This window comes from Brugia malayi, assembly GCF_000002995.4.
Source record: "Brugia malayi strain FR3 genome assembly, contig: Bm_v4_Chr3_scaffold_001, whole genome shotgun sequence".
Lineage (NCBI taxonomy): Eukaryota > Metazoa > Nematoda > Chromadorea > Rhabditida > Onchocercidae > Brugia > Brugia malayi.
Window position 1 is genome coordinate 8,034,217 of NW_025062477.1, and position 18,281 is coordinate 8,052,497.

Below are 18,281 nucleotides of genomic sequence, written 5' to 3' on the forward strand. Positions count from 1 at the left end.
TGAAAATGTTATTTTAAAAATATTATGTTATCTTTACTCCTCAACATGTGACCTTGGTATTATTATGAACGAAAACAGTTTTTGTGATGTCCAACAGTTCGGTGATTTTTACATCACAAGCTTTCTCATGATGTTTATTTTGGGATACCATTTGAAAATAGACAGGTATTTTGATTCGTGGACTTTCAACAAGAAACGAAGTTGATTTTTCCCAGATCTTTTTGATTTGTCAACTTCATGTTTTCCTAGCACGACATTAACTTGGAGCATTGTAATCTCCAAATTGTATAAGATAAATTAAGTGTACTGGTCCGATTTCATATTAACAATTTAAATTCATGCAAAAAATTTAATCAATAACATGCAAGGACCGAGTGATAGGATTCTGAGATGGCAATGTCGATCTCTTTAGCTTATGTCAGTCCGTGTTTTCTTGTTATCTGTTTAGATCGATTTTCATGTACTATCATGTGCTATTTAAACCATTCAATAATTTTAGTTTTATCACAAAAATTTGCTTCTGCAGGATGTCTAAAGACAATACTCTGAGTATTTGTAATGTTTGGTAATTCGTAAACCATGACCTCCTCTCCGAAAGTCATCTACATTTAAATTCCTTTTATCCTGTTATTCAAGTTTGTAAGGTTTGAGGAGAGGCATATAAAAGCCTACTTTTAGTGTTTGGCTGCTGAAAGGATATGTGCGCGTTCAGCCTTACTGTTGTATGTTAGGATTAATCTTTTTTAAAGAATACCAAATGAAACGACTTCGCTGGCACTTAATATCATTATAGTATATCTAAATGAAGATTTGGTCTTCACTTATTACAAAAACAACTCAGGTATGTGCACAAATTTGTGTTTGTTTGCTGATAAATGTTAATTCTGGTCAAACCAGGTATTTCTCGCACTTGATTGTGCAGATTTCCAGTGTTTAGTTGGCAAACGCAAACGCGAATTTTCTCACATAGATCACGATACTATAATACACTGAAAAATGCCTGGTTTAATCAGAATTTTTATAAGCAAACAAAAACAGCCATGTTGTTCCACTTTTACTGCCTTTTCGCATTAACTTTTTGTTTCTGTGCTGAGCATTGAGGCTTCTGTCTTAAGAAATTTTTAAACATGTTTTACAAATGAATCGACAGTTATACAATAATGAGTGCAATAAAGTAGGGACGCATATTCATACGGAGAGTGTATTCACAATGCAGAACGAAAGCAATAGTGGAATTAACTTTTTCCAAGTTAAAGAATTGCCAGATAGCATTTCAGGCATATGTACTATTCTAAAAGGTGGGTACTTAAAGTAATGCAAGGATATCGTTGAAGGCTGTGGGAATATTCTCTACTCTTCATCCTATGCTGCTTCGAGAAATCTAAATTCAGCTTTATGAAGCAAAACATTAAGTAAGCAGGAAGGGAGGAACTGAGTAATGCAAATCATTTTCTAAAAATACAATATTCAGCGAATTCTTAGTACCGGTCTTTTAGGGATCTCCAGATATCATCGGAAATAATGTGTCAGTACCTTACAATAGGGATTTGAAGAAAACAAAAATAAGTTAGAACCTGTACTTTATATGAGTTCACCGGCAACAACGATATATCAGTTGGGTAGACACATCCCGTGATATTACATTTATAAAATGACTAGAAAAACAGAAAAACGGCTTATAACATATAACGCTGACTTTGTAGAACTATATTTGAAGCAAACGGACAACTATTAAATAAAAAAAAGTATCGCTATTCAGTGAAATTCCATACGGTTGTTTTAAAGGGAAGCATGAATGAGTGTCTAATCCAGTTGTTCCTATAAGAGACCGATTAATTCCGTTCGATGTTATAGATCCAAGTTTACTAAACAGATTGTATCAGCAAATCAGGCTTCCTTTCCCTGTGAACATGATTGAATATCAAAACTTTCAAACGGAAAAGAAGGAGGTATTTATCAATTTTGACGGGGATAAAAACTTTTCACAATTTTTTCCAAACGAATAATGATTCGCTACACGAAATGCTATATTTAATTTAATAACACACTTTGTAGAGCAAGAATTTTTCATTATATCAATGTATGCAGATGACACCTTCGGAAAAAAATTGGAATTTGGGTCCCAAATAAATTTAAAAAATCTGACATTTTTTAAAGTCGCCTCAACATATGCATAAATCACAGGAATTGTTCAGCTTTCTTAACTTTTGAATATATTGCGAGAGAAAGGAAGCGCATGCACTATCTGATGGGAAGAGAAAGTTTGAGAATATAGTGGATTTGAGATTTAGAATCGCGTGAAAGATAATCTCCTGCTCAAGAATGTAATTTGTTAAGAGTTTCAGAAAACTGACGAGAGTTTAAAATTCGTGACGGTTTCCTATCAGACCGAAAATTTCCAGAGTATAGACATTTAAAAGATAAATAATTAGTGTTATATCAAAACTAAATATTACTTACACTATTAAAAATGTTCTTTGCCAGTGAAAATAGTGTTATAATTAAAAAATCTCAACATAAAATGGCATCTTAGAAAGATAACTGGTGAAAAAACGCTACATGAAGAACATGAATAATTGCTCGCGGCTTGTTTAAAGTTTATGATTTACAAAGACAGACTGGCCATGGAAATTTGAATTAGGAAATCAAAAAATACCAAGATGATGAGAATAAAGCACACGTAGAAACAATTATTCTACTACAAAAAAAGTAAAACAGCTAGTGTAAAATCAAGCTAACCTTCTCAGAAAAGGAATCGATCCAGCTACTGATAATTTGAAATACACAGCAATGGAATAAGTTTGAAAGTTACGAAAAGGACTTATATTTATTGAATGGACACATTTTAGCAGCTTTAAACCTGCCATATGTTAGTATTTCAATTCCTGAATTTGAGTGTTTTATCTGGATATAATCGGCTCAATACAAAGTAATGGATTTGCAAAAAGCATGCAAAAAAAACTATGTCTATTAATATTCATTTTCTTAAACTTAAGAACCAAATGTAGGCCAAGACTTTTGAAATGAGAATCCCAACCAACTAATGGAATATTCATGTCATGTTATGGACTGAGCCTGCCATCCGTCGATTCGTGTTCTTTTTTCGGGCGGTGAATTGGGCTCATCTTTGATGTAAGGTTTTGGTTGCACGGCTAACCAAGAGGAAGTACTGAAGCCTCCGACTCTAAGGTGCTGCTGTTCTTCTTGATTCAAGTCACCTGAACCGTTTCGTGTACCGGCGCTTGAGGTTAACCTCAAATCAGAAGACATAGAATGACCCTGGGTTTTAGAATGCGTGAGTTGCAGTTGCGTGTCATTCTGTGTTGGCTGATCTATATTGATGTGTTGCTCGCAAGAAGTTGGGCTACCAGCACAGTTTCCACTATTACCGGCTGCTACTGGGACCACAGATCGCGGACTAGAGGAACAATCGGTATAATTCAGAAATGAACTTGTCGAGGGAAAGCCTAACTGATGCGCTTTGATCGATTCCATTTGTTGCGGTCGACTTAAAGAGGAAGAGATAGCAGCGGTTGAATCTTGTGAACCATTGTATGAAACGACCGAATGTGAAAGGAATACGTTTGAGCTGAAAATCTGCTGTGCTATATTGGTGACACCGTTGAAATCCATGCTAGATGTACTGCTGGTAACGGATGCATTGGTTGGTGCGACACTGCTCGATGAAGTTCCATTAGGTAAGTTCGGGGTTGAAGAACCGGGAGAATCTTCATCCGATTCTACTCCACCCGATTTGCTTTCCTTCCTTTGCAAAGCTTCCATGATATCGGCATTCGTTCGACTTTCGTGCGGTTCATTATATTCAGTATACTTCAAAAGAACTTTATCCATATCAGTGCTAGCATATTGGAATAGTTTATTGGTTGAATTGAAGATAATGAGGGCTATCTCACAGTCACACAACACTGAAAGTTCGTAAGCCTTTTTCATTAAGCCAAATTTTCTTTTGGTGAACGTTACCTGAAAGCATACAAAATGGGAATATTTGATTAATCGAATTTGAATACTTAATATTTCTCGCTTGATGTTCAAAAATATTCAAAATAGATATATCTCAAAAAAAGATACAAAGGTGTCTTAGGGACATATGACCCATATGATTTCAAGCCGTTACGAGCCTAGTCTTAAGATAAACAAGCTCAATGCTTCGATAATTTGAAAAAAAATGGAAAGCAAACCTGTCGATTACGTTCATCCTGAATCCTTGTAATCTGAATTTTTTTACGTCCCATATTGATTTCAGCTAAAGCTTTCAATTAGCAACTGTTTAGTTAGAGTTCAAATATATTGAAAGAAAAGTGATTGTCAGTAACAATTCATTAAAGAATACCCAGCAGCTGCACTGATTTCTTGTTGCGTTATCACTTGCACCTGCAAAGTTTTAAGCAATTTAATTTAACACTAGCTCTGTTCAACTGTTCTGATAACTGTTGATTCAGAATTAATTCAGGGTATAGGGAAACCAAAGCAAAATTGGCATTTCATTTCCTATGGTAATCTATTAAAAGTTCAAGTTAACTTCATACATATTTCTAATGCTAACCGTATTTCGAAAAAAAAAAAAAAAAACACAAGGGTCATTTTAATTGTCAATGAACAAAAATTAAAAGACTAGAAAGGTGAGAAATGAAAAATTGTGGTACTTTTTATAGGCATATATTCACACACACTAATTTTTATAGACAAAGGATAGAAATATCTCAGAATTAATCAATAAATCACATTTTCCATAGCCGACACCCAACATAAAAGTGTCAAAGGTATTATTCTGCAATGTTAACAACAATAAAGATGTTCTTCAACCAAAACATGATAGCCAAAATCACTACAGCTATGACGGTTGATGATAAGATTCACAACCTGACGAATCCGCTGTTCATAAACTGTTAATCTTAAATTAACCAGATAGTAGTCAAGCTCGTAAGATATTGTATCATTATCGCTATGTTTTTACATCATCCAGTTATTAAATGCTCCCTTGGCATCAAGCTCGAAAGAAGCTTTCATATATTACAACAAAAGATGCTGGGACAACAGCTGTGAAATGATTATGTTCGTATTTTCCAAATCGCTTGAGTCTTCACTGCTATTTTCACGATGTTACTAAAGCAGTAAGATCAAGCCTAACTGTCCGGGTTATTTGTCTCACTTTCACCACCTCAAAATCTTATAACAGCGAATTCCTGTTCTCTTATTTTTATAATGACGACCCCGCAACTTCACTTCTCCAACAAGTGCTACTGAAGAGATGAAGATTGCACTTCGTCTAGATTCTTTTAAATATCGACTGTTGAAATATTCAGCAGTCCTTCGTCGTCAAATCTCTTAATCCCATCTATATAGTAAAGAACGATTCTCAACTCAAGAACATGACTTATGCTAGACTTCAATGGTAATTGGAGAAAATAGAGATCCAAGTCCGCTTGGTTTCAATGTTTGAATTAATTGCTCTGCTAATCTGTAACGGTGCAGTTCACACTTTCTGCCGAACATCTATGCTAATTCCATACTATGTCCTTTCCCGTTCATCATAACATTATTTTGACCAGACGTAATAATTCTTATTTTTAAGTTTCACATTGATATACATTAGTTTCTTTCATAATATAGCTGATATTTTGTGATCAACTTGACAATGGAGAGAAATCGTTATTTAATTGAATATGAACGAAAATCGTTATTTAATTGAATATAAACGAAAGATCAAGCTCAGCTAACGCCCTTAAAGCTTCAACTGGTACCTTTAAAGCTTTAAAAATAAAATGTCCATAAAAAATAATGGATGATTACGAAGAAATCACCCTCAAACAACAGATTTTTCGAAACTGGCTTTCTGATAATTAAAAGAATCACTACTAATATAAAATTTGAATAATCTATGCGGAATAATGTACCCTTTTTGAATAAGAAAAAAATAGACAAGTACACGGGTTATACAAAAATATTATTCTTGTATATACATACATATTAACAAAATGAAAGAGTTCTAGGAGTTATTGTGTTAATGAAGATTTCACAGCAATAAATTAAAAACCGTGACTTAATTTAATTGAAAGAAACAACAACTAAATGATATTAAAAAATCCAACCATGATACCAACAATGAACGCAACAACAACAACAAAACAACTACTTCTACTACTACTACTATTATTACTACTAATACTACTAGTGCTATTACCATTACTGTTATTCTATCGTCAGAATGAACAAAATATCATTTCCTAAAAATGAAGCAGTAGAAAGCTACAACACGGTCCCACTTAATAAGTGTCACTTAATTTGAAAATAATTGATTCATTTCACTTTTAAAAATATGAAAGCAATACAGATATCCCGTTCTAGCAGAATAATGTGACATGTTCTTTCTGAAGTTCCAAGTAGCCATGTTTGCAATGTAACTGCTATGGATTTGGCAATGAATAGGAAGATGAATAAAAATAAAGCTCTACATGTTTTCTACAATAGCATCGTAACAATTCATAATTCGTGACAACATTGTTTCACAAATATGCTAAATGATGGTATTTCTGAGTGAAGCGAATTATGCAAAGAATCGCTGTTATTCGTGTTGGAAAAGTGATGTTTTTATTACTGCAAATTAAAGAATAGACTGTTCTCACTTTTCCATTAATCAGTCTTATTATTTCAGCAAAGATGAACAAGCATATTAGATAAGCAATCATGCAGATTCTTTTCATAATAGATGGGGTCATTCAAGCACCTCGAGATAGATAAAATGATGGACCATTGAGGAACATCACTAAAATAATACTGAAATTAGCAAGATTAAAATTAATGAGCCGTTATTTGAAAAATTGTGGAATTCTCACAGAATCAAGGAATGCATGATATCTATCACTGCACCTTTCCGATGATTGCCACAGTGAGTATACAAACATGCAATGGCTTAGGAAGTGACGTCAATTCTTCCAGAAGGTTAGTGTGCTTTGAAATTTCTTTTCCGTTTCCTTTTTCCTCTAAAATTTATTTCACATAGCAGCCTCATGAGCCTATTAGCATACTTGCATAATGTAACACTCAATTTGCTCTACAACAAATTTCCGAAAAATGACGCATTTACATGAGTTTAATAGCTATAGTAAACTGTTCAATATTTTGATATGTGCAGAATGAATGATATGTCAAAATTAACTGAAATAGCACGACGTAACTACAACATAAATACTAAAATAAATCAATCATATGGCAGAGTATAGAGTACAGAGGAAGTCAATCATTACGATGAATAGGGGAAATTAAACAATACTGCCACCATTCACCATACAGGTCAAATAGAATCTATCAATAACGCTGTTCAAAAAGAGAGCTAACATGAAATCAAAAGTGATGACAACATACCTAGTACACTGAAATACATATAATATACTAAGTTTCGCATGCCGATAACATGATAATGTGTATCTGTGTGGTGTGCTGCTTGTTTCTATCGCCGTCAACATCGTCGTCATCGTTGTCAGCATTATCCTTAATACTGGTGCTACCAGCTAATGTACCAATTTCTGTCGGTTTCAGCATGCCAACAAAAGTGAATGCTGGGATGCACAGCAGAAATAAACTTAAGATGTGATGAATGAGACAGCTGGTAACTTCAAGTTATACGCGATGACGCAGAAATGATGGAGCATTAGCAGTAAGCAATAAAACATCATGTGATTCGATAGGATAAGATCCTCAAATGAGCCGTTCGAAAAGACTGCTAATGTCGAGAGGAGCTGCGAACAAGAGAGAGGAAGAGAATGAGAACAAATTTTTAGTGCAAGCTCAATTTTATCCGCGAGTAAATCCGAGAAGATAGCATTGATAAGCTGCATTGGTGACATTTAGACTCCGAGGAAAGACTGTAGTTAATAGCGAAGTGATACTAAAACTGACAGTGATAGACAACGGGTTATTAAATTGCAGTTAACAATGATAATAAGTGCAATAAATGCTGAATTAATTAAGTCAAAAGCTGACCATAATCAACTCCAGCTTTTCCTCTCTACTATCTCCACAGTTAGCGCACATTCACTTACAGAATTACCAAGAACTCAAAACTCTGCCTTTTTCCCATCTCCAGAAATATATCCAAACATATATATTTTAGTTATTTAGACGAAAACACAGATACACACACTACTGATAGATATTATCACGTTAAGCTTATGAGAACCCTCACGCATTCGTGTGCCACGCACGTAACTGAGACAAGCAGCAGTAAACAAACACACATACTGCACATATACAGAGATTATTGAGAGGCCTTAGTGATCTGGTTTTATTAGTTTTTTCATTGCCTATAAAAGATCTGAGAAAATCCATATAATACTGCGGTGTTGGTTAGGGTAAATACATCCTTGTATCATAAATCATAAAATGGTCATTTTTCTCCTCAATTAACTGATAATGGATATCAAAATCAAATACTAAATGAAATGAAATTGGGAAAATTTTTAGTCAATATCTAATTTTCAGAATATTTAATAAAAGTAATCAGGCAACAGATATTTGGAACTTCTGTGAATACGCAAGAAATAAAAGTTAAACTAATAATACTGCAAACAAGAATAAACTCACTTGAAGAAGATAAGAGCTAATCTGCTAACTTTTCCATTAGTTCATTCCGACATCATATCTTAATGGTTGCATTATGTATCAGTTCAACTTTCCAAATTCAACCTGTCAATCCCTTCAATGAAAAAAGGCTGGTATCAAGATTAGATGAAGTTTATCAGAGAGCTATCAGGGCAGTTAAACAGGACTTTCCTGTTCAAAGTCGACCATATTGCATTACACAAGACAGAAAATAACCACATCATACCATAGCAACCAATGTTTCATTCATTAAAACCAACAAAAATAACTCGCGTGAAGACAAAGATATTTTTGTCAAACACGTGAAAAATGCCTGATAGCTCTCTGATTACGCTGATTGCTGGTAACTTTGAGCAACAAGCATTCACAAAGAATTAATTCCCTTCACAGAGTCGAAATTACTTCAAGGCTACTGAAGTGAAGAAAAAGGTGGAGTGAAGAAACAAAAAATGAATTTATAGTTAAGGTCGATTAACAGCTTCACAAAAGGAATGATAAACCTACCAGATCTCCGACGAAGTTGAGAATGACGAGTTTGAAAGCAAAAGACAGGAGTAAAAAGCATCGCCAATACCACGGCGTGCAACGAAGTTAGTTGATGACGTCGTTTGAATAGCTACTATCGTCACATACACATACAAACACGCACACATACACACAAACACATATGAATACACCGACACTATATTACATACATACCTGGTGTTGGAAGATAGACAAAACATATAAAGCGCAGAAATATGCGCACATACAGACATACATCAAAGTGTCGGTGACGTGAGCATCGAACAATCAAAATTTGAACGGAAAAAAGTCACACAGACAAATCGGCTAGATCGTAACCATCGGTTCATTGCGTTCTGTTATTTACATCCCATCTAACAGTGTCCTAAGCATTTCTGTCTATCTCACTTTCGGTTGGTTATTTTTGTGTTGTGCGCTGATGTCGTGTATTGAAGTAATCTGTTCCCCTACCTTCTCGTGTATTGTCCCGTCATTTTGATATTATGAAACTAACTGTACGTTAGTTAATCGATTAGGTATTTTGTTTATATTAATATCTAAAGGCTCATCACATAGTGTTACCATGATCTCCTGGATGATCAAGGAAGCTATGTCAGTCTAATTTAACTCTCGGAACAGATGATACTCCTCCATTCGTAATGAAATAGTTTTTTTCATAAACGTTTTTATTTATAAAAAACAGAGATCATAATTTTATTTCCTTTCAAAACCTAACATACTAACGACTTAATGAATTAATTAAACTGATCTATCTAGCTCAAGTGGATGGATGACAATATATTTCCAGGTTCTAATAGGAGTTGCAAAAACGAATAGAATAAGGAGGAACTTAAAGTTCAAGATTCATAAAAGAAAGCCTAATAAATCAACAGGTAATATGAGAAAAATCATTCCCACTACAACTCTGCCATTGTAAAATTAAACTATTTTCGGCTATTCTGAAATTTCCTCATTCATTCTTTTTAAAAACGTTTCGAATCATAAGAAGCTTTTGCAACTGATGCAGAATTCTGTCTGAAGAACACAGATTCATTCATAAATAAAAGAGAACAAAACAGATAGTGATAATATCAGGTTAGGTTTGAATTCTTTCAAGATCAGTTGCAATAGAAATGCAACTCTTAGTAGAAATTCTATTCTGGTCTCACAACTCAAGAATTAGTTTGGAAGTAAAAAAAAAAAAAAAAAAAAATTTTAATCTAGAAAACTGAAACGCTTTTTCCAGAAAATTAATAAATTACCTTTCCTGGAAAAGAATTTTTCGAAAACACAAATATCAATATATATTCAAAAGAGAATTTATGAGATTTTTGAAAAGTTGGAAGAATTGAGTTATTTAAATGTACATTTTCAAACAGGATACTGCTACTGTAAATAAATGAAATGAAATCATAGCAGTCTCAAAATATAACTAAAATTATCTCTCTAAAATAAATAATGACAAGAAACTATATCAGTCCTCACTGCACTTTAAAAAAGCGTTTCTTCATTAAGCTTAATAGACGTAAAGAGTGTACTGCTTTCAATTTAAGAATGATTAATGATAAAAACATTAGTGACAATAGTTGTAACTGAATAGCTTTTATCAGCTCATTTACCTTTACTGAAGAATGAGGTCCATTTCAGAATTTAAGTCTCTCTTTAGACTGCCAAAATCGAACTGTGTCATTAGTCATAAGACAGTTTGCTGGGATACACATAGCGACGGGTATAGCATTCAATCGGAGCACAACCTGTCTCATACGCTCTACTTCTCTACTAAAGGAAATATCAGTGACATGCATTAGCACTTTCGCTCAAAAATTTCCATGAAATAGAAGTGAAGAAAAAAGGCGAACATTTAGAAAACTTTCTTCTGGACAAATGACAACTTCTCTTTCTTATTGTTAAGAACTGCCTAACACATTTGCATACAAACCACACACACACACACACAACAAGAAACATTTTCAGCTTCTTCAACTTTAGAAACAATTTTGAACAAAGAAGAAAGGAATGAAAGCCTTCGGCTGCACTTCTTGGCAAATAGCTATTATTTATACTGAGTGGTATGAGAGTTCTCATGACTTGACCCGAGGTCATCTATCACAAAAGAATTCCAAAATCGAAATCATAATATTGGTTTTATGTCGATGTATCTAATGAGAACAGCGTTGCTTATATTGACATATATACATGTTCCCCACTTAAGATCAATTCGGAGAGTTTAAAGCGCTTTCCATCTATAGGTGAAATGAGTGAGGAAGCTGGCAGCAAGGAAGTGAGCTATTGCTAACTTGCTTGCTGCGACTTAATTGCCTCTCATTTCCTCATAATATATTGGTATATCATCAACAATATCTATGATACGGCAGCTCTAACAGGTAAGAAAGAAGTTAAAATGAAACATCTCCAAATAACCAATAAAGCACTTACATTCATAACCAGGTACTGCAAACACATGGATCGACATTTTCGTAGCGCCACTTCGGCTGCATGAATGGGCTACAAGCACATTTTGAAATTTAAATTGTGCGAAGCGCTATTCGATATGTCGTGGAAGGGATGTACCTCTTCCTGAAAATGGGCAGATACCGCAGTCCTTAGATTACATTGACCTTTCACTTCTCATTCGCCCATTTTGCAACAATCATTGTTAAACTGTGAGTTGTTACTGTGCGTGTATGTCAGACGATTTCATGAGCGGTTTGTTGCCCATTGCAGTACTTTTTATCTTGAATATTTGTAAATTTATTGTCCTTAATTATTTCATTCTGAAAAGGATTTGATAATTGCAGTATGGATATAAACGGGTATAATAAAGAAAATGAAAAAGTTGAAGTGAAGAATTCAGCGGAACGATGTTTAGACGAAGTACAACAGTGCAGTGATGAAGTAATAGTCGGTGAAATTGATGATTTTGTTCGCGAAGTGATTGAAGCTGTCGCCTATATTGTAAGTATGAATATAATAATTATTCTTATATCTTGTTTCCGGAAAAAACTTTTAAAAATGAATTAAATGTTGAATGCCTGTTGCTGCCTTACTAATTCCCCAGTAATTCAGTGGAGCTGTCTGAGGTGAGTTCGATGTTACCTAATCATTCCCTTTAATCTATCACAGTTAAGCTATCACTCGTAATTCGGAAAATTCTATTGTCACAATTTATTCTTTATACTTCCACGTCCGGTGAAGTAACCAAATCTAATTCGAAAATAAGAACTCGTTGCAATATTTTATAGTAGTGTTTTCAGATCGATTGTCGGAAAGCTTCATCTGCAAGTAGAAAAAACATCGATAAGGTATGAATTTTCAGAACTTCTCAAGGACTTTAAGCATATGGACGTTAGCAGATGTTATAAAAACGTCTTTTAGAGTTTTTTGATTTGATTTCATAGAAAATATAGAAGTAACTTAAATTGACAATTCTTGCATATTTTGACCGGAATTATCTATGTATTGTAGATATTTGAAACAAGTGATACAGATTCTATTACTGGAGATTTTGTAAAAAAAGAGGCACAAAGAAATATATCTGTCTGCTGTCATCGAAAAATAATGGTAAAGCAGTTAGCTGAGAAAGAAAAGAGAATCAAAGAACGGAGAAGGATTGCCGCAGAGAAAATGGTGGCGGTATTATGAGTCCTTTGCGCAGAGGATTATTCTCTTAACATTCTTAATCAAATTTCAAATTAGATCAGAGCTAAATTGGTTCTTTCTAAGTTTTTCATAAGTTCTAACTGCTTGAGTGGCGATTATCAACTGCTGGTTTTCATCGTTTATGTTTGTATTTTTTCCTTTCAAACAAATAAGTTTGTATTCTAATACAACTTTTACTTCGAAAGTTGAGATAGAAAATAGTTTTTAGTGTGGTAAAGAAAAAGTAGCTGCAACGGTATTTTTTCTCTTTTGTACTTGAAACTATAATTTTTCAAATTTTTAACTTCGAATTTTCAAAAATTTAGAAATTTTCAAGTTCCGACAGTTTCAGAAAAACCGCGAGGCTACTGTGAAAGAGAAAAAGCGGAAAAAGGAGGAAGCGCAGAAGTACCATTTTCTCGTTGACTTTTCTGATTCATTTCATCACTTAGTATTTATAATTCAAATATTCAGGCGAAGAACTTGGGTTTAAATTTCATCCTCTTGTAGCTTACATTTTGTTGCTTATTACTTATTACTGAAGAAGTTGGGAGATACAAATAGAATTTTAAAATTGCAGGGAGAGGGAGAAACTAAAAAGAGAACAAGAAGAAGCGAAAAAAAAGAAGCGTAAAGAGGATCTGCGGAGGAAGGAGGAAAGAAAAAAAGAGGAAGAAGAAAAAAAAGAGCGACGGAGAGTAGAAGAGGGACTTAGGAAACAAAAAAAGGAGAAAGAAGAGGAGGAGCGTAAAAAAAAGAAAAAAGAAGAGGAAGAAAGACGTGAAAAGAGGAAAAGAGAGGAAGAGGTTCAGTTGAAGAAATGGTTTTGTATAAATACAGGTTGGCTGACTTATAGATTCATGTATAACTGGCATTATTTCAGGAAGTACAACTTAAGAAGAAACGCGAGTCGGATCGTTTCCTCTCATTTTTTGATAAGAAACGAAAGATGGAAGGAGAATTTGAGAGATTTGATACAGTGCAGACATCATCTGTGCTTAATGTCTTGCCATTTTTCTGCAAACAAGGAGTGTCACTTGCACCGTTGTTTCGACGCGAGCCATTGTCAAAAGAAGTTCATGACAGTCTTTTGATGGAAGTACATCCAGTCGTATGTTTTACATGATCATCGCATTCATTTTGTATTATTTTATAATTATTTTTTATAGTTAGCTCACAAATTGTTATTGTTCAATTACAGGAAAGGCTGTATCTGTCAACTATTAAACCTCGTACTGTCGGGAAATTGTTAGTTTTCTTTTGTTTTTCTTATTCTGTATAGTTTTCTTTAAAGTTAGATCTTACTTTTTGGTGCTATAACAGAACTGACATTGAGGAATGACAACCTGGCATAAATATGTGACTGATTCAATGACAGGCTTAATTCGGTTGGTTAGTATATAGTATATACTAGTTGTTTGCAGGACTGCTGTACGAATGTTATTTCCATACCGTTAGATGTGAGACTCCACAGAACTGTAGTGGAATCTACAAAAAAAATTAAATTAGAAAACAAAAAGAGGATATACCTTATGAAATAAGGATTCATCTCTTTTTTTTTGCATCAAATGTTGATATGGTTTTTAGAAAGTTAAATCGGGCCAAGCTGTTTCAATTTCATGATAACTGGAGGCCTCCGTATTATGGGACATGGAGGAAACGAAGCACTGTTATAACAGGCAGGAGACCTTTCGCTAAAGATACGGAGGTATCTGGTTTAAAAAGGACTGGCTTCAGAATTTTTGATTATTTTAAAATTGGTAAATTTTTGTAAGCAAATATCTAACATTTGCTTTTATTTTATAGATATTAGATTATGAAGTAGATTCAGACGAGGAGTGGGAAATTCCAGAGGGTGATGACTGCGATGAAAGTACAATGAGTGAAGATGAAGAGGTAATGTTTCCAGGTATTTTTCAATTAGGTGATTATTAGTATTGAATCTATGTAAAACTTATGAAGAAATCTTTTTAGATTAACTGAAGTTATATTTTTGTGGTTGCCAAAAACAAAAACTTCGTTGAACTACTAGATTTATTTATTACTGAAAAACATGCAAAAAATTTATGGCTACTGTTGGTAAAGTCTGATGTTTTTTGCAAGTACATTTTTTTCCTTTTGCTTCTTAAGTCCTTGCCTATATATTGATGTTTTCTGCTCGCTCTCTCTTGAAATAAAAATGCTTTTGAAATCTGTTAATTGAGACGCGGTCTTTGCTGATGATAAATTTTTGGCCAATCATAAATTCGAGATTCCTGGTACTCCAGCTTTCAGGATTCTGGTCACTCGAGTGACAGTGATGGTTTTATTGTTCAACATGGGTATCTATCAGAAGGTGAGGGTGAAGATGAACAAGATCGTCTTGAATATAGCGAAGACTCTAATAGACGTGCGGAACGTCTCAGAGCTGTGGTAATTTCATTTGGATTTTTGGACGATTTGTTTGAATTATCTTGTGTATCTTTAAATTATCTGCTCTTTTCATTAATTTTGATAATTGTAATTTCACATTATTTCTGATTGCCAATTATTAAATTTTATAATTCGAATCATTTTAATCTTCTTTGAATATAAATTGCTAGTAATGTAAACATTAGTAGTTAATATTGTGCTTTGGTTTATTATTAAGCATGGGAAGGGAACAAAGAGAACAAACTTTGCTGTAAATTTACTTACACATTTCTACGTTAACCATTGGACGGTAAGTCTCTTATAATTAAGTTCAAGCTGATGTCAGTTTTCTGTGCTTTATTGTTATTGTTGTCATTACCGACACACGATTTAAAGTAATTCTGATTACAATAGTAGTCAGAATTACTTTAAAAATTCTGATAGTCCGTTTTTTGAAATCTGTCTCGAATAAGCCATGAACTTATTAAGAGTATTAACAGGGAAATCTGGCTACGCGTCATTAATGTTAAGAACTTTAGTTCCATTATTCTTTTGAATTAGAATTCGCTTTTCATCTTGTTGAGGACATTCGTGAATTTCAGGTCCCAATTTAACATCAACTATGGTTGAAAGCTAGAAATTATAAGTTCATATCCCAACATTTCAGTAATTTCAGGCAAATGAATGGAAGTATAATCTCGAACAAAAATCAAAGAAATTTAACAAACCTTTAATTCCACTTCTATGGGGCCCACACTTTGAACTACCAGCAAAAGGTGTTCCTGAGGAAGTGGAACAAGCTGTCTTTTTCGAATATTCGGATGAGAATGATGTTGTTGAAGATGATTCCGACAATAGCGATGGTGATGCCCGCAGTAACAGTTACCATGATGACATTTATATTGAAGACTGAGGATAATCGTTTACTAGGAATGCTAATATTTTCAGTGTTCTTATAAGTAATTAAATCTTGTCAAATTGATCCGTTTTTACTTTCAGCATACCTTACGTAAGTAGATATATATGAATGAATCAAGACAAAAGAAAACACATATGCTGATTTTTTTCTTTCTAATGAGTGGTCGTATATCTTTGAGGAATACAAAGAAGGCATACCTTATCTCGTAAATCTTTCCTTTTTCGTTTTTCTATTTATGTATAGATAAGCAAACCCGAACAACATATTTTTTGAAAACTTGCGGTACTAGTGTAGATATAGAAAAGTCAGGACTAAATTTCAATGTTAAACTTTGCATTTTATTGTCGTTGAAATTGTATATCGCTTTTTCGAGTTTTCACTAATATTTTTGATTTTTTGTGATGTTTCTGAGCGCATTTAGTAAAAGTCTACAGTGTTTGCTACTCTGTATTCCAAACATGTATTATACCTAGCAGACATTTTTGAAGCTAGCCCCACTGACTATTTCGATTCAAATATTACACCATCTTTAAATAGGCATTTCAGCTATTTAATCGTCGACTTTTATAATCACCTTCATTCCGCATAATGTGGAAGAAAAACATAACGAGAGTATTATTTGTTATGATGAATTAAATCTCCGACGAGTTTACTTTCTTAAAAATTTCAAAATATTGAGAACGCTTCAGGTTTTTTCTTTACACACGCAATAAATTAGTGATGGGAAACAGTGAGGGATTAGGCTCAATGAATGTGCTAAATAGTCCGCATGAAAATGTGTCAAACAGTGGGTCGGAGATTTTACTACCCGAGCAAATGTTACGAAACTAATAGAATACAGTGCTTCAGATGAGTCACTAATTCTTAGGCCTAAGCAGGGATGATATCACGGACATGTTATAGTGAGGATGGACGAATCAAGGAGGTCGAATGCAGGTAGAGTGCTGGAAGGGAGGTTATCCTGGAACAGTTACTTTCAGGACTTCACTGAGAGAAGGTGATGTTGTTGATGCTGCGAGAATGCTTCCTATAGCGATCAATAGGATAAGCCCAGTGATTCGCAAACATCGCCATCGTCATTAGCGCCAGCAGCAGTAGCAGCAGAAGCAGCGTCAGTGCCAACCATTGCTTGGGACACTGAATGGCCTCCAAACTGCGACAACACTCTCTCTCAAGTGTGAGGAAGCTGCAAGAGGTATTCATCTCCTTATTATTTGTCTTAATTATTATTGGTAGTGATGTCAGCGTAAACTGCAACTGCATGAAAGTTACAGTAAGATGAAGCATTAATGATTAAAGATAGGAACGAATTAGTATGGTTGATATGCGATTAGCCAAAGTATTGTTTAATGTTTAAGCAGTGTGCATTACATACTGATAAGAGTGGAATAATGTCGCATCATTATATTTAAGCTGGTACATGACTCTAATGTACAGTTAGCGCAGTTTCGAAATGTGGTCCAGTGTATTGGTACAGGACAAGATGGACTACAACTTCGTAGTGATGTTGATTCGTTTGGTCGGACTTGCATTAGAGCTTGTGAAGCGGCCAAAAGTTGCATTCTTCCTCAACTTCGCCATGAAAGTAAGTGCTGTTTAAGAGCTATATTGAAAAAAAAATTCGAGCAAATTAGATTATTGCTATTAAGATTTTCATTAATACTTTCATTACTACTTTTACTACTCAAATTGGCGTCCAGAAGGTTAATCATTAGAGGTTTAAAAATGAAATTATTTAAAATCTCATGAGACATATGTGTAGTAGCATCACGTTCCATTCATTGCTTCGAGTACTGTAAACTATTAAATCTTAATTCATTATGACAATGATTTAATTCTCGGAAGAACCGATGTTTTAACAAAAATGTACTACAGGTGTTGAATTTACCCGGCATGCATCGCAGTTTATTGGTTGTGTAAATGCGTGCGTCGTTGAAATGCGACGTTGCGCAGCGCTCGAACGTACGTTCCCAAACGGTGAGCCATGCATTACTCAACAGCAAATCGAACATATGGAAGAAATGTTAGAAACATTAGAAAATTTGATCACTGTACATTATTCAACCAGTGAATCATCCCCAGCCGAACGTGTCACGCCAAGACGACGACGCGCTACCAACTGTAGACCCGCCTGTGTGTGCTCAAAATTGAAAACCAGCTATGCATAGTAAAATTTTCTGTTTAATTGTAATTTTATCTCATATTGAGA

General features: G+C 34.2%; 3 protein-coding genes across 3 annotated transcripts; 2 read left to right on the plus strand and 1 right to left on the minus strand.

Moving 5' to 3' along the window:
* Positions 1-3,057: 3,057 nt before the first annotated feature.
* Positions 3,058-4,253, minus strand: Bma-mef-2 (Uncharacterized protein; the record flags this gene model as incomplete). Its single annotated transcript, XM_001901159.1, has 2 exons — positions 3,058-3,981; positions 4,200-4,253. The coding sequence occupies 2 exons, from the start codon at positions 4,251-4,253 to the stop codon at positions 3,058-3,060; spliced, it is 978 nt and encodes a 325-aa protein (XP_001901194.1).
* Positions 4,254-11,922: 7,669 nt separating this feature from the next.
* Bma-chaf-1 (Uncharacterized protein) lies at positions 11,923-16,066 on the plus strand (the record flags this gene model as incomplete). Its single annotated transcript, XM_043080391.1, has 11 exons — positions 11,923-12,078; positions 12,378-12,425; positions 12,589-12,750; positions 13,115-13,170; positions 13,343-13,568; positions 13,646-13,873; positions 13,964-14,010; positions 14,350-14,470; positions 14,569-14,658; positions 15,037-15,174; positions 15,830-16,066. The coding sequence occupies 11 exons, from the start codon at positions 11,923-11,925 to the stop codon at positions 16,064-16,066; spliced, it is 1,509 nt and encodes a 502-aa protein (XP_042936325.1).
* Positions 16,067-17,525: 1,459 nt separating this feature from the next.
* Bm5616 (Uncharacterized protein) lies at positions 17,526-17,992 on the plus strand (the record flags this gene model as incomplete). The annotated part of the gene is made up of 2 exons (XM_001901162.2): positions 17,526-17,657; positions 17,948-17,992. 2 exons carry the CDS (start codon positions 17,526-17,528, stop codon positions 17,990-17,992), a joined length of 177 nt encoding a protein of 58 aa, XP_001901197.2.
* Positions 17,993-18,281: the final 289 nt, after the last annotated feature.